Here is a 16,554-nt window from a genome sequence, read left to right as displayed (position 1 = left end):
TCTGGGTTTTTTTTTAAAGCAAGTATCAAACCAGTGAATGGTTGTGTTCTTCAGCATCATTTGCAGTGGGACATGCATAGTCTGCTTTGCTGCAGGCATTGATTCACTTCTGAGTGTTAACACCTTCTGGGGGATCAACCTGCTCTGTGAAGGAACTCTCTAGTCACAAAGTCACCTTTTTCCTATATATCTGGAGCTGCCAGTTTTTGGTCTCTTCATACACTGGAAGGTAACAGTAAATTATAATGAATTAATGCTCAAAGGAAATATGGTTTAGAAGCATTCTCGTATTCCAAAAATGGAGGAAAAAAAGACAACCCCCAATAATAACAAAGAAAAACCAAATATCTCAACCAGGCAAACATTAATAAAGTCGTCTCATTTCTAAATATATGATTGATCAGAGCTATTGTTTAGTGTGCGTAAGTCCTGTTTTCCTGTGTTCAGGCAGGCAGAAATGGTGGGAATTGAGAAGAAACCACCTTGAATTCCCTTTTCACCCAGTGTTGTTGGGAAGTGGAGATTCTTTTAAGTTTTCATGTCTTTATGAAACCTTTTCCTTCTCTTCCTTCTCCTCCTCCTCTTTTTCTAGCTGCCTGTTCTACTTCAGACTCCAGTGTTCAAAACAAACTCAGGCTTCCTTGCTTGAGGCACAGAAGGGAAAGGCCAGGTTTCACACATTCAGGGGAACAGCCTGCCATAGGAAGGGAGGAAAATTTGTGCAGAATTTACTTGAAAACACTGTAATAGCAAGCACATATTTTGCTCTTTGGATTTGTTGATGCAGGTCTCTAAGGTCATGGTAATTTGGGAAATTCTAGGTAAACAACTGAAGTTTATAATGTTTAGGAACGGCTGCACTGGATTAAATAGCCTGGGTTTTGTCAAAACTCTTGTATTTCTGAAGCCATCTATGATTGTCTCTACAATATTTCTTTTTTTAAAAATTTGATTTAGAATAACAAGGGGGAGAGTATTTCATCAATATAATAAGACCCATTTTTTGGGCACGATTTGCAAAATACATTTACCCTTTAGAAACAGATGTAGCCAAATTAAAAATTTGATATAATTATTTTTTCTTTTTTAAAAAACCCATGTCAGCAGTATTTAATGCTATTAGTTTTTGTGTGTGACAGCAGGCTTAGTTTTATACAAATAAGTTTAGGTTAGTAATTTCATTTTAATATCATTACAACAGCTTTCAAGCAGCGTATGCTATCTTCAGGTTTTTTAGGAAAATAAGGAGATTAATCACTCCCTGCTAATCTGAAGTGTTGCAGGACTTGTATGATTTGGTAATGATGATACTAGTGCTAATATAAACATGGATGAGATTTGATTAAATTCAACTAGCCTAGAGTTACAAAGATGCTCCATATTGAATCCATCGGAATAGTGAATATATTTATAGAGAAATTGTCCAGTACCTCTAGTTTGCAGTGGAATTTCATGGCATATTTTAGTGTGCAGAGATAATTGTCAATATTTTATGTGCTGTGATTATTCCATCAGTATTACTAACTTTTATCAGTAAGTTTTGTGACTTTGCAGCTAATACATGTTCAAGTGCATGCTTTAACCAAAAGATCTTAACGTGCATTATAATTGATTCTTGAATTAGCAGTTTAATTGCTTAAAATGTAAGATTTTTGTCTGTGTTTTGTCTGAATAAGTTTCTTTATTAAATGAGCTGAGAAAATTGACTTGCTGATGCACATCTCATTGAGAATTTCTTAAATTTGTTTAGTCTAGGGATTTATTCAATTTGTTTAGTATGCTATTTATGGCAAATGAAATGTAGCAATTAAAAGAAAAAGAAAAGCTGAAATCTCCCACTGTGAAAATCAGAAGCACTGGACTTCCAGCTTAATAGTTTAGAAAGAGGTAGAAGAATTTCAGTCAAAATTGGAGTGCCTTTTGAGTTTACTGCACTTAGAGCCCATTGTGGCAGTGCAGTAATTCACCCCAAATTCAAGAAACAATCAAGGAATCTGAAAAGTTGTTTTTAAGTTAATTTTTGGGGAAAAATTAATGGTGGGGGGGAAAAGGTGAAAAGAGCTGTCTGACTTGAATGTCTTCCTTTTTTTCTTCCAGGCTGTTCACACAGGTATGCGGGCATATATTTATAACAAGAATTCTGTGATTGGCTCCCAGGCAGAGCACACGGGGATGAGGACGTACTACTTCAGTGCTGACACCCAGGAGGACATGAACGCCTGGATCCGGGCTATGAATCAGGCTGCTCTCATGCAGACACGCTCCTCACTGAAGAGGCAAGTTCCACTCAGAAACTTTAGCCAAAAAAAAAAAAAAAAAAAAAAAAAAAGGCAATGTATCTTACATAAATCGCACCTGCCTTGGTATCTGACGCTGCTGTTTGTGGATGTGTGCGTAAAACTCTTTCACGCTTTAAAGAAAGAATTATTTTTAATTTGCATTCTGTTGCAAAATAGTTAACTGTTATTAATTAAGAAAACCTGGTGCTCAATATTCGTGTATGCATGCAAGTGGTGTGCCTGCATTTAGTCACCTGGATGAATTTCTCTCTATGTATTATATTTGAGGGAATTTTGGGTAAAAAGTTGCAGTTTCTCTGGGCAAATTCATACTCCTGCAGCAGCCAATTAACAGCCTTTGGGAAAGAGCAGTAAAAGAGAAAGAACAGAAGTTTGAGTTGTTTCAAGTGAGTTTTTAGAACTAGTATTTATGTGCTGTTAAGGGGGAAAAGAATGCTAAAGATGGGTGAATTATAAGTGCATAGAGTTAATGAATATCAACTAATTTATGCACATATGGACTGATAATGAACAAATTCAGCTGTGCCAAAATGTGCTTTCAGTTTTTTTCTTTTCTTTATATTTTCTTTAAATTGATTTCTTTAAATTCTTGATGTTTTGGCTTTGGAATGTGATTCTTTCCCTACTCTTCCATGTGAAGAAAGACTATTCTGTTAGACAACCCTGCTTTAACCACTGTGGGCTGTGGAATGTGAAATGCTATGGTGCAGTTTCTCTAAGTATCTCACACTGCTGTCTTCTGGCCAGTCAAATATAAGCAAAGGCTCAGCATCTCTTGTAGAGCTTTACATCCTATATGATACTGTGTTAAAACTTATTAGATTTAATTTAAATTTCAAGGAACAGTCTGGTACCTGTTTCTTTATCTTCTTTGTAGGGACAGGAATAATTCAAAGAAAAATTGGGGAAGTCTGGCACATTAGAAGTATTGATCCAATGTCCTCACTCCTAAGCAGACTATTCATTTCTAATTAGACTGGAGTGAAACCAATTTTGTCATGGCACTTGCTCTGAATTTGCTTTCCATAAAGCTTTAAAGAAGCTGAATTTTGTTTGAGATGAGGTGCTACCCTGAGATCAGGGAGGAGCCATTACATTGTGAGAGAAAAAAAAAAAAAGTTGTTGAGAAGCTTAATTTTAAGAAGAAGAAAATTGCAAATGAAGTATGTTATGTGTCAAAAGCAATATGGAACTTAAAGTCCTCAGACATTTTATAATGTGTCAAATGTTAATATCAATATTTCTGATATTGTTTAGGCAATAAGGTAAATAAGTAAACTAGAGTGCACTGCAATATGGAACAATTTTTTCTTCAGGAGTACCTCCCCAATAGAAATTCCCTGGGCAATATAGACTTTAATGTAGATGTTGCTCTGTCCTTTTGGCCAGAAGTGACCAGTCCTTGAGGCACCTACAAAGATGTGCAAGACTTTTTTTATATTTTTGCCTTGAGCAGTTGGCAGCTTAGTTTTGCTTTTTTGGCTTTCATTGTTTCATAGGATATTGAGACTTTTTTTTTATTTATAGCTTTTTTGTATTTAATGTGATGTTGAACACTTCTTTCATACAATACTAGTATTTTCAGTCATTTTTACAGCTGTGTACAAGTAATTTCTGCTCCCTTGACAGCACAATAAAGGTAACTTTTGTCTAACTGGGATAGCAACTGAGTTTTGCTGAGCATATTTATCGTAACACATCAAATTTATCACAGTCTGCAGACAGCGATTTTGTGAGCATCCTTTGTAAAAGAGCAACAAGACCACACCAACTTTTCACAATTAAACAGTGTTCATTACTGACACGCATTTTCTTTTCAGGGAAACTGAAAGAGTGGATCAGCAAGCTGTTCCCCAAGTCAATCATGTGGATGCCTGCAAAGAGTGTGTAAAGGCAGAGATTACAGACACAAAGGAAAGTTATCAGAAATCAGCTGAAATGCTTGGATACGATAAGCGTGAAGAGATAAGAAGAGAAAAGGAGGAGGAGGAGCATTATGTGCACAGAAAAGAAACTCTGGAAACCAAAAAGGGAAAGGCTAAGCATGCGTTAACAGAAGCTGATTCATTATTTCCAGATTTAACGAATGCATCTCGGTCCCAAGTAGCTCAGCCCCAGCCAGCTGAGAAGAATGGAAAGCTCCCTAGCTCATTAAGTATGAGTGCTGGCCTAGTGGAGCAGAATGGTACTGGCTCCTATAAAAGAGGGTTTGTTCCCAGAACAAATCCAGATAAGCAGTTTCAAAGGAAAAGTAACATGGCTCAAGTGGAGCACTGGGTAAAAGTCCAGAAAGGAGATACAAAAAGGTTAGTAATAGGCCCATCTTTAATTAGATGGCCGAGTGGCATTTTCTTAAATTCAAGGAAAATATGTGTTAGTAATACCTTTGGTGCAAATCAGAACAATATTTTGCTGAGACAATGTGTAAGAAAACTTACTTTTTCCTTCAGTACAGAGTGGTATTTTTCAGGCATTTATCTCCTGGAAAGGCAATATGGGATTGGCTAATCAAATCTATTTAATGTTTTCACAGTATTGCAAATAGAGTAAGTAAGATTAGCATGCTATTTTATTTTCCTTCTTTTAATCACTGTGGATGCTTAAAGCTTCTTAAAATTCACTTATATTTTGAAGAGCCAGAAAGAGAAGTGCAGCAACTCTGTTACCTCTTATTCATAAACAATTACACAACATAAATTACAGGTAATTGTTATCCACCCTAAAAAGTGAAGAATGTTCATTACTTTCCTTCTGTCTTCTGTTCCTGTTCCAAGCATCCATTCACTGCTCTATCTCAGATCACTGCACTCAGAGTCACAGTGTATGTATCACATATTGAATGGTCTCCGTATATACATTTAGTTAATGAAGATGTCCTAGTAGAGTCTCCAGGATTCTTTTTCCCATTTTCTGTCCCTGAAAAGTACATGAATAGTACCAATAGGTGAAATGCACTGGAATGCTTTTGTAGTGTGAAAATCTCATAATTGTTTTGCTTTCAAAGTTAGATTAAGTACCAGTTGGAAAAATGAAGTGATGAATGTGTGCATCTGTTTAGAATGTCACCTTGTGTCAAGTGGCAGGAAAAACAGTTGGGCTTGATGCTACTTGTGAGGATTTTTCAAATATGCTTATTCTACTGAATTAGTGTTTTATAAATCTGCTCAAATCTAATTATAGTATAAACAAACAAGAGACATTGGCCTGTGGTTTTTAGCATGGAGAAAACATTTTGGGAATTTTAAAAATACTTTTTAAAGCTAAGGTTTGTCAATTCGGAGCCAGTAAGAAGTTTAGCGCTTGCTAATTTCGTGTGGAAGTCCATTCTTCTACTCTTTCATCTTTGAAATTGCCCTTGAAGAAGCTTTCTCACTTTTTATATTATTTAATGTTCTTTTAGACTGCTAGAGTCAATTAAGTTCAGTCTTTTTTGCTTGGATATCAATCCGTGCTTCCCAAAAGAATATGAGTTTAATGACAAAAAGTACTTGGGAAGTTAGTTCATATTATATGAATTGATTTGTCTGAAATATTACAGAAAATGACTGAAAAAATGAGCTAATGCTTAAAAAGGTTCTGTTGGTGTTTTTTACCTCAGAAGTCCTGGCAGTGACAGGCTTAACTGATAGCTAAATAAGTATTATTTTCTTCCTTATTACTCTTTCCAGTAAATTAACTGTAGGGGTGTGTATCACATAGTGTTAAGATAGTATTTTTGCAGGTGCCAGGCTTTGTTCAAAAAGGAACCAGCTACCTACCTCAGCTAGAGCGGCTAAGTATTTAGTGAAAATAAAGATAGATAGACAGATAGATAGATATGTATATGTGTGTCTGTTTCTAGATATAGATCTATATCTGCATATACAGATCTCTAAAAATGCCTATTTTGGTTCAGTTTACCTTGTTTTCTTTGCCTTTTCCTGACAAATGCCATTATATTGTCTGCATTCAGAATAAATTGCATGTTGCCTTCCCAAAGATTAATAGAGTCATCTTTTAAATGGCACCTTCTCTTAGCCTGCTGAGGTTGCTGCAGTGTAGTTAAATGATGGATAGAAGTGGAATGTTAGTTGTCAAGTATCTTCCTGATTGAATGGTGTCGAAGTTTGAGCTAGAGATAATTTGATTGATATTCTGTTTTAATTTTAATAAGTAGCAATAGACCACTTAGTTTTCTGAAGCTCTAAGTTGATTGAGTTTCCAGCTGAAACGTTACAAAGAGAGAACCTCTGAGGATTCGGAAGGCTGGATAATTCTAGAACACAGAATGAGTACAGTTTTGTTTGTTTCCTGGCTCAGGTGTGTACAGATGCAGTGCTTGCCAGCAAGTTGATTATGACAAGAAAGAATTCTTTCAGCTAAAGGGTGCACAGAAATACTGAAATTGTTCAAACTGACTGTTTGTGGGAATGGCACCTTTTGTATAGATCTTCAGACCTTTCAAACAGATGTTTTACCTCCCCTTTCAATAAAGCACTCAGTTTGCTGAGCTGTAAATGTTAGCTGTCACTTTGGAGATCCACCTCTCTTAGTGACCTCTCAGCTGTGTTCCAGTGACATCCAGTGTAGTCATCTAATCCCACTCTGTTCTCAGCAGATAGGAATACCTGCTTTGGTAAGATTCATGCCAGCCTTTCAGAGAGATCTCAAGAACTGGAAGAAAGTTTGAAAGGAGGCTTTCAGGAGATTTTGGGCTTAAGTAATTAAAGGTCAATGTCAGGACCTTCAAATGGCAGCTGTTCAGAAATTGTTAGGTTTTGGTCTGGTTCCACTGCCTGTATGAACTTAGTTCATGCATAATTATGAAGAATTTGCTATTTATAACAGTTTACTTGCATTTTAGAAATATATAAATCTGATTAAGCTTAATATTTCCCCACTAGATACAGTCATGCTGAGGTCCTCCCTTCCTTGCAAGTAGTGTTAAAACCTTTCTTGTTATGCAGAACTTTCTGTTTCTACCTGATTTGCTTAAGGAAGAAACATTACTTGTCTTTGTTAGCTTCTGTGCATCCCCATGAATGGGCACAGTGTTTCTAATAATAGTACTTGTTGTCTTTTGAACATCTGTCTTCTCTTTTTACAATCTCTTCAGTGTGGTCACTTCCCATTACAGACCCTGAATGATTTTCATGGCCAGTAGTCATATAATATGACATCAGGCCATTTATGCACTCTTTAATGTCTGTTTTCCTTTATATGTTCTCTGTACCTCATCATGCACATTAGGGACATTCTCAAGAACAGCTGCTTTTGCTCACTTTTGCTCTTAATCTCTAGGAAAGGAATAGTCCATAGTCTGTTGTGGACTAATTTGAGTAATTTGGGACATTGTTCTTTACGTAGAAGTTGGTACGTCATCTCAGACCCTATTTTTATATGACACAAATTATCGCTAAGCATCTCAGACTTTGTGTGGTAGAGATGCCACCAGCTTAAAGCCTATCATATCATCTTGAGGTTTCTCCCTACTTCAGATACTGAGAAAACACAATGTGCCTGTATGTAGGCAGTTGCCTCCAAAGTTCAGCTCTGAATATGACTTTCTCTGTGCAATGTTACACACATTCAACTTTGTTCTCTTTTTATAGCAGGCTGAAATATTGCATGAAACTGGCTCATATCAGCTGCTCCACATACTGCTTTCAAAACAACAGTTTTTAGTTCTTCTCAGAGAAATTAATCCTTTTCTAGAAGGGAAGGCATGATTCCCCTTGCCCCCAGCAAAACTCATGTGGTCTTTGTTTTCAGGTTGGTTTTGCTCCTAAAGCTGCCAGCCCGGGTGGCTTCATTGACTGCCACCAATTCCAGCTGATCTCAATATTCTGCCTTTTAGTGTCCAGTTAGAAAATAATCATACACAGATGGTTTGCAACATCCAATAGTTTGCTTATGCCTTCAGGAGGTCTCCACTAAATTGGTATATAGGAGTGGTCAAAATCTCTTCTGTTTTTCCACAGAGACATCGCCAAAGGAATCTGTCTTAGCTTCATTCCTCCCTCAGGTGTCCTTTTGAAGCATTATCTGCTCCAAGCTTTCTCAGTTCTTATTGCTGTCTTTAGAAAATACATTTCTGCCACATATTTTCATGTGAAAAAAACTGGCAGCAAAGTACAGAACATTCAAAGTACACATGATGCAATTAAATTAGAGAATTAAAAGAGGTTTCATGACCACTGTATGCTGATCTTTGAGTTGCCTGTGTTCATACCATCTCCCTGCTTTAACCTTCACTCTGAAATTCGAGGTAACATCAAGAATTTGTGGTAGGAGAGAGCAGAGCCTTTACAGATTTGTAACCTTCCAGGCAGTGCAGGGCCATTATTCTGCTTCCTGGCATGAGGAATTATGTATCCTCTTGAGAGTATCCATATTTCAAGGAAGTCCAACAGTGCCAAATCCTGCAAGTACAAAGAGATGGTGGCAACTACTGAGCAGCAGTTACTGGTAGCAATTCTTTCCTTCTTGCTTCAGTTATTCTTGGATGCTGAACAAAGATGTTCTTTTCCATCTTGGCCTTTCTTTCGTGTGGAATTCCTGCATTTTCCAAACCATGAGGTCTCCCTCTCATGCAGAGAGTGGAACTTAGCAAGTGAAGTGATGAAAACATGCTCAGACTTTCTTTGTTTGTGTGGTTTTGTGCTGGGTTGTTTTGTTTTTTTTTTTAATTTTGGGGTTTTTTTTGTGTTGATGCTTTTGTAGCAAGCATAGCTAGAAATGGTTTTGTAGCCTAGCTGGAATGGTTTTCTCTCTTTGGAGATTCTGAAGCAATGGGCAAATAACTGCAAGTAAAAAAAACCGCAGATGTTTGAAGAATCAGAAATTAGACAGGCAGGCTCTTATGCATGAGGCTACAGGAAGATTTTGACTTCAGAGCAGGAGAGGGAGCTAACTAGACTTTGTCAAAACTTTTGCCAGTTCTGTCTTAACTACCTACTAAAATATCTAGATTGTAGAGTGCAAATGTTTTATGGGTGCAGTACTAAAGCCAGGATGCAATACCTCTTTTTATGTCTAATTTGTAAATGATCTTTGTAGTAAAAAGTCTCATGTTGCTCAAATCAGTAGAGCCAGTAGCATTAGGTGAAAGCAAATCATACAGACCTGGGGACTTGGAGCAGATTCTTACAGTTTTCTTTCTTTTTGCTTCATTCTTATGAACAAAAAGTATCTGAGGTATTCTGGGATTGGTGAGATTTCTTCTTGCTTTTAAAGATACTTATATTGAACGTGCATTTGTTTTCGCAAACTGCACCACCTAGTGGTGAGCACACTTTCTGTGAAAAGGATTATTTTAATTTACAGAATCACTCGATAAACATGACAATAATTCCTTTCTTCACGTTCCCGACTTTCTTTTTAGTCTAAGTACATAATGCAGCCATTCCTTCAGTTTGTCTCTAGTAGTTCATCCTAGGTTAAACACCTGAATTAGAATCCTGTCTTTATACAGTGAAGTGTTTGTGTGCAGGATAGATGTCATTAATATTGCTTTGTCAGTATTTCTGTAAATTCTTTTAAAATGTCTGTTATGCCTTGTAGCTCCTATGCTTATGCTGTTAGAGGTGGTTTTTTTATCAGTCACTCCTACTCATCAGTGTGTGCTAAAATTTACCCTTTTCTTCCCTTTGTTTTACAGCCTTGCTTCTGATCAGACTCTTACACGTCAGGGTCCCAATCCTCCTTTTCCTGAAAACTATCACACTTTGCCAAAGAACACCAGGCAGCCTTCAGGGAGCTCACCGCCACCAAACCGCAATTTGCCGAGTGACTACAAATATGCACAAGATCGTGTAAGCCACTTGAAGATGTCCCAGGAGGAAAGGAGAGCAAATAAGGATGGAACTGTTTGGCAGCTGTATGAGTGGCAGCAGAGACAGCAGTTCAAACATGGCAGCCCCACAGCCCCACTTTATGTAGGTTCTTCAGACTTTATTGATCGTGCTAAGTCAAAAAGTTCATTAGATGTTCCACGATCAATATCTGTTCCTCCCTCTCCATCTGATATTCCTCCACCTGGACCTCCAAAAAATTTTCTCCCACGGAGACCACATACTCCTGCAGAAAGGCTCACAGTTAAACCATCAGATGAGAGGCAGACTGTGGATGTTCCTTTTGCTGGATCCCCCAGGAAGATACGGAATCGTGCTGTAAAGGTTTGTATCCATTTAACCAACTACAAACCATTCTGCACGTGGTGTCATGCATGGGGAGTTTAGTCGTGGTTCATTGCATCCTTCTTCATGTATGAAAGATCATGCAAGTTGTCAAAGCTGATACAAGGAATTATTTTCTCCTCAAGCTCTTGCCATTCTGATCAGATTTTCTAACTTTTGTTGGTTAGGAAAGGAAAATTGGTGGCACATCCCCATAGGTTTGGACTACTTTTGATAAAAATCTGGAAGGCATATGCTTACATGTAAAAATAATAGAGATGGTAGTATTTTAATATAGAGAGTATGATGGAAAGAATACAAAACTCAGTAGGATGGAATCTTCCTTGATCATTTATTTTTTGCTTGTAGCTTTGTGTTTGCCATGCCTGCTTTCTCTACATATTTTGCTATTGTAGTTAGTCTTACAGCTGATTCTGTTTTTAGTTATGGCAAAACCTATATTATTATTAATATTACAGTAAAATATATTTTTTTCATGCATTTAATAGTTCAGGTCCGTTGCAGAGCCCTTATCATTGGGCTAACCAAATTCAAATAGTGTTGGTCTGAAGCTTCAGCTTTTTGAATGGATTCACTATAGGGTTGTTTTGTTTTTTTTTTGTAGGGACTTTTGTACCCTCTTGTTCAGAGGTGACACAGGCTTCCCTATTCAGTGCTCTAAATACTCTCCTTGCCTAAGGAATTTGAGGAAATTCATGTTGAATCAATGAAGGATTGTCTTGTCTTGTTAGATCTGGAATAATTGGTATTGAAAGCCTCTCTATTCATTTAATTCTTCAACCTTAGCCATGGACTCTGATAGGGAATGTATTTGCAAGTAGAGGAACTTGCAAATCCAGATACCTGTTGTGGGTTTAAGACCATGACTTTAGGCTGCAGCTTCATGCACAGTTTAGATTTCTTTCCTAGTGTATATGTGGTGTAGCTGTTGGGGTGTTTTGCTGCATTTATAACTTTATAATATTCTGTCAGAGGGTGGAACAGTCTAGTGATTTGCAGCACTGGAGATTACTATTTTTAACTCCTGATTATATTCTACCACCCATTGGTTTCTCCATGTGCAAGTTGAAGGAGCATTACATCCTTACAAAGGCATGTACAGCAGTCTTTTCCTATGCAGTGTAACTGCAGAAGTTTTAAGCTCTTTTTATGGCATCTTGGCTTTACCAATATTGGGAAATACAGTTCCTCATCGTTAAAACTTGTCTGGAACTTCTGTGAAGGTTTGTAGAGAAAAATGCTCATGTTTTTCTATGTAAGCTTACAGTATCATTCTACATTTAAATGTGTATGTTTCCAGAAATCCACTTTTCCTGTACTGCTTTATTAAATTCCATCCAGTTGCACTTAAAAAAATAAAATAAGGCAGGCGAGGCACAACAAAACGGCATTCAGTGAAATTCAGAGACAGGAATAAAAATAAACTGTGAGACATTTAGTCTGCCTTGAAGAAAGCCAGAGAAGTTTGGCTTTAAGAGAAAAATGAAGGAATTAGTGTGCAGTAGGTTTTCATATTGTAAGCAGGAAGGGGCAGAACAAGGATGATTATTAAAAAAACCCCTTGATATTAATAGAAGCCATTGCCACAAGGTGTCAGTCACGTCAGTAGCTTCGTGTTGCCTGGCTAAAAGAGAGCATTCACAGTTGTTCCTATGTGCAGTACTAGCCTGCTGTCCGAGGGCATCATCCAACCAAACCTTGTTCTTGGAGACATTGGAGAGGGGGGGGGAAATGGAACTTAATAAACTATTTTTTTTATTTGCTGGAAACTACATTGCACGTTCTGCTGAAGCATTTCATACTGCTACATTCTGCTGCTCTGCTTAGCATCACAGGTGCTGAATTTGCATTTGTTCATTCATAAGTTTTTAATCATCGAAGGACTGGGCTGGCCCATGAGTGTTACCCTGATCTAAGCACGCCACGAATTCAAATAGAAAATCTGTGGCAGAGGTGCAGACTGAATTTGCCCTCAGGTGCAACACAGCTGCCACTTGACACCATCCTTATGTTGTGGCTGTGGCTTCTTGCAGAGCTCCACTCACCTGGATCGCCGCTCCATGCCTGCCATGGGCTACATGACGCACACGGTGAGCGCGCCCAGCTTGCACGGCAAGTCGGTAAGTGCAGAGCATGGCTCCTCTTGTGTCCTCACACTAGTGCAGCTAACTTTTGAAATCCAAAGTCTTTAATCTTAACTTTATTAGTTAAAGCATAAAGAACTCGAATGAGAACTTAATCTTAACCCAGTGAAGCCTATAGGACTTTTGCCTTTATCTGCAGCGTGAACAGGGGTGAGCTGTCTGTTATTACAGGATTCAAGTTTTATTATGTTTATTTGACCAAATGCAGAGTTAATTAAATAATTGCTTAATCATGTCAAGTAACTGCTTTCTGGGCACTGAGGTGAAAAATGTAATTATAGTTCCTCTCCCTGAAGACTGCTAATTTCCTCTTTACAATGTGTCTAAATACCTGCAGCCCGAAGAGCTAACATTGCTTCTCATTCGATTAAGGAGACATCAGGCTAAGTTGGCTAGTATAAGAAATTACACAATCGCTCAGTTACTGCAGCACTTGCCAACTAATTCCACCTATCAGGTCAGCTGCTGCGTGGCTCATCTGTGACATTTTGTGACTCTGCAAATGCTTCATGAGTGGCATGCTTGAGTCTGTGCTTCCTTGCCCATTCTTTGGTATTCTACAGTGCCCAGGTCATTTGCGGTTTTTCTTTGCTTACTGGATTTGCTATAAAAGATGAGCATTTTTAAGTTACAGGGCGCCAGTGCATCTGTTTCAAAGTGTCTATTTCCTTCTTATACTGTGTATTTATACTATTTCTGAAAATGCTGCATCTTCAGAAATGTGGGTTAAAATACCGTATAAGTTAATTCTAAAGCAAAACCATTTTCCTTGTGCTGCTTTCATGGTGGGGTTGGCTCCCTGTGCCACATGCCGCATCACCTGCAAATTGTAATGCATCAGCCAGTCTGTACATTCATATGAGCTTGTAACTGTGTCAGTTCTGCAGGTGAACATTGGTTCATAAAAGCTCAGGAGTGTCTTGGATCATCTACGGTGCTTGTGATTGCACTGGGGTTATGAAACTTGTAAATGTGAAATCAAACAGAAACATCCTCACAGAGCTCTCCAGTTCCTGTTAAAGCCTCAAAAATGGAGTCACCTGGAAATAAAATCTGGTGACTCTTCTTGGAATTGGTAAAGGCTTTGGCCCAAAGCTAAAGTGATTTTTTTGAATTGAAGTTTCATTTCCCGATTACCTCACCTACAGAACAATTGCACTAAGATGGGTGGTAATAACAGGGATTTCTCCAAAAATGGGCAGGCTTTCCAGTCAAGTCCTCAGCCAGTCTTACAAGCTGATCTGACAAGAATTTAAAGTGAACACCTCTAAAGAAATGCAAGTGTGATCTATTGATTTTATTGCATAAAGGGTTTTTCTCTTCTTTTTCTAACTACACATTCTCATTGGCTCAAAACTTGAGAAAAGGTATAGTGGTATTTTTCTTTTATTCTGAAGTTAATTGCACCCAGGATATGAAATGCTGATAAAATGAGTTAAAATTCTAGGAAGTTTTGGCCATTTTGGTTAACTACAAGTAGTACATTTGCAACAGTTAAACTTTATTTTGTATTGCAAATATACCCTTTCAAGAGAGTAGAAATAACTTTGTTCTGACTTCTGTGCATGTTTTCCTTGAAGGGACTCTAATAAAGATGTTGCTAGATCAGTGTAATAAATTAAGCTATTAGCAGTTACAGGTGAGGCAATGAAAAATAAGGATCAACTTGAATGCTGTTACTTAAGACAGAATGGATTAGACAGAATTAATTAGACAGAATGTCTAATTATGTGAGATATTTTTCAGAATTTTTTTTCACAAAACTAATTTCATACTTTCCCTGACTATAGGAATCTGTATTTCAAAATGTGTATGAATTGTGATCAAAAGTATTCTAGTGATATATTATATGATGTCTTCTAGTTACATCTGACATTCAGTCACACCACTGTAACTTTTTCAGTGAAGGGCTAGTCAGTGGAAATAGATCTTGAAAAAATAGCTTTTGAAAGTGTATTGTTTCAGGTAGTTCTGTGTCCTATCAGAGGTGGAAACAGAAATCTAGATGTTTGGAGGGGGGATTATGAGGCAGTATTATTCTTGGGAACTGTTTTGCCTATTTTTTAGCTTTTTCTTTTTCTTTTTTTTTTTTTTTTTTTTTAATAGCATTATGCTGGTGGAGAAAATGTGCTTCTTTTATGTGCTCCTACTCCGTTATTTCGTTCTCTCTTCCATCTCTTTTCTTGTATATAGCAAATCCAGCTATTCTGAAATGGTTTCAAACATTCAAATATATTGCACTATTTTTCCCCCTATGTACTTACCTGAAGGCAGATGACACTTACATCCAGTTGAAAAAGGATCTGGAGTATTTGGATCTAAAGGTAAGATTTTAGGTGAGCCTACTCTATCTTAATTTCTTTTTTTTCAACTGTTGTCTTTTTCGTATCATCTTTGTACCCGTAAACTTTAAAGTAACTTTCTAGTCTGAGATGGAAACTGTCTTTTGCCTGTGTTGTGCTTAGAATATTTTGTGTCTTTTTAGTAGTGATTATACAATTAAAGTGCAAACTCAGGAAATGTGGTCACTTTAGTTCGTAAGAACAACTTGTGCTACTGGTACTGAGATGAATGATATGTGAGTTTAGGGAAATCAGATGGAAAGCAGATGGAAAATGTTTTTCTTCTGTAAAATTACTACCAATATTAAGTCAACACCTCTTAGTTAAAACTTGTGTTCTCTTAATCCAACTTTAAATCTTTAATCCCCTTTAAATCTTCATAAATTGACCTTTTCTCTATTTGTATAATGTGCCATATGTTCTTGTGAAAATGCGGTTAATTAGCATTGTCATTTTTTTTTATTATTACAGCCAAAAGATTTCAAATGCACCCATTCATCCATCCATCCATAGATAGAATCTGATCAAGTAATGTTAGGAGATATTTATTTAAAAAAAAAAAATATTATACTGAGGGTCTTACCATCTGTCTAAATTACTTCTGTGTCTGGTACACTTGATGGTCGGCAATTCAAAAGCAAATCTAGAATTCTTAATACCAGATGTTGAAGGAGAAAGAAAACAACAAAAAATATATAATTGTTTTGCTTAGCAAAGTAGTTTGCCACTTTCTGTGGTGTGTGGGATGTCTTGCCATATATAAATCACGTGGTGTTCCTGAAAATCAAGGTGAAGGAAAATTTGACATCTTGTCTGTCTGGATTGCATGTACAGAGCTAACTGATGCACTGATCAACTCACAGGGTGTTGCCTGTGAGTTGACTGCACCTATGAGGATGTCTATTTCTATCTTATCTGGTATTTGAATTCCTGAATATATAACCAAATATATAAATGGAAAATATTAGTGATACATACTATGCATATATGTAGTCCCATATATATAAATATATATAGTATTTAGCATATATTATAAGTGATGTATATGTAGTCTAAATGATCAAATATATAAATGGTTGGAATAATAATATTGAGATTTACAGTTGGTTGGACGCATTTTGTTTTAAGCCTTGTCCTTGGTTTTTTCATGGCTTTGCCATGTGTAACTGCAGCCCAAGCCATCAGATGAATTTATGACGAATTGCAATTTAAAAAGTCCTGCAATGTGAGAAATTATTAATAACCACAGAGTTTTGTCCCATTATAAAACACAATAATTTTCACAGTTGAAGTGACCACAGGTCAAGCTTCTGGAAATGTGACAGGCTTATCAAAATTTTTAGGAGGGGTTCTTAACTTTTTAGTGGATTCTGTCCAGATTAATTTGTTGCAGTCTGGAACACGAGGAGATATTTGGTCTCTTAGGAGCTCCATTTGTGCTTTCCCACAGTCTGTAGCACCTAACAAAAGTAACCAGAAAGAAAAATGGTGCACCTGATACTTGTGTGAAAAGAAACTTAATGCTGCTTGGTTCCCTTTTGAAAATCTTGACACTCAAAATGTCAAGTGTGTTTCCAAAGCAATGATGTAA

At 37.1% G+C, this 16,554-nt stretch overlaps 1 protein-coding gene across 1 annotated transcript in view; it reads left to right on the top strand.

Annotated features, from left to right (window-relative positions):
- Positions 1 to 16,554, top strand: part of PLEKHA7 (pleckstrin homology domain containing A7) — a 135,246-nt gene that overhangs the window by 105,356 nt on the left and 13,336 nt on the right. The window contains exons 9-13 of the mRNA XM_062495350.1: positions 2,098 to 2,276; positions 4,121 to 4,606; positions 9,940 to 10,456; positions 12,511 to 12,597; positions 14,892 to 14,945. Coding sequence (XP_062351334.1) covers positions 2,098 to 2,276; positions 4,121 to 4,606; positions 9,940 to 10,456; positions 12,511 to 12,597; positions 14,892 to 14,945 — 1,323 coding nt within the window. The remainder of the gene's footprint in view (positions 1 to 2,097; positions 2,277 to 4,120; positions 4,607 to 9,939; positions 10,457 to 12,510; positions 12,598 to 14,891; positions 14,946 to 16,554) is intronic.

The sequence above is a fragment of the Cinclus cinclus genome, chromosome 6 (genome assembly GCF_963662255.1).
Source record: "Cinclus cinclus chromosome 6, bCinCin1.1, whole genome shotgun sequence".
Taxonomy (NCBI): domain Eukaryota; kingdom Metazoa; phylum Chordata; class Aves; order Passeriformes; family Cinclidae; genus Cinclus; species Cinclus cinclus.
The sequence above is the reverse complement of the archived record's forward strand: the minus strand, read 5'-3'. Positions and strand labels throughout refer to the sequence as shown.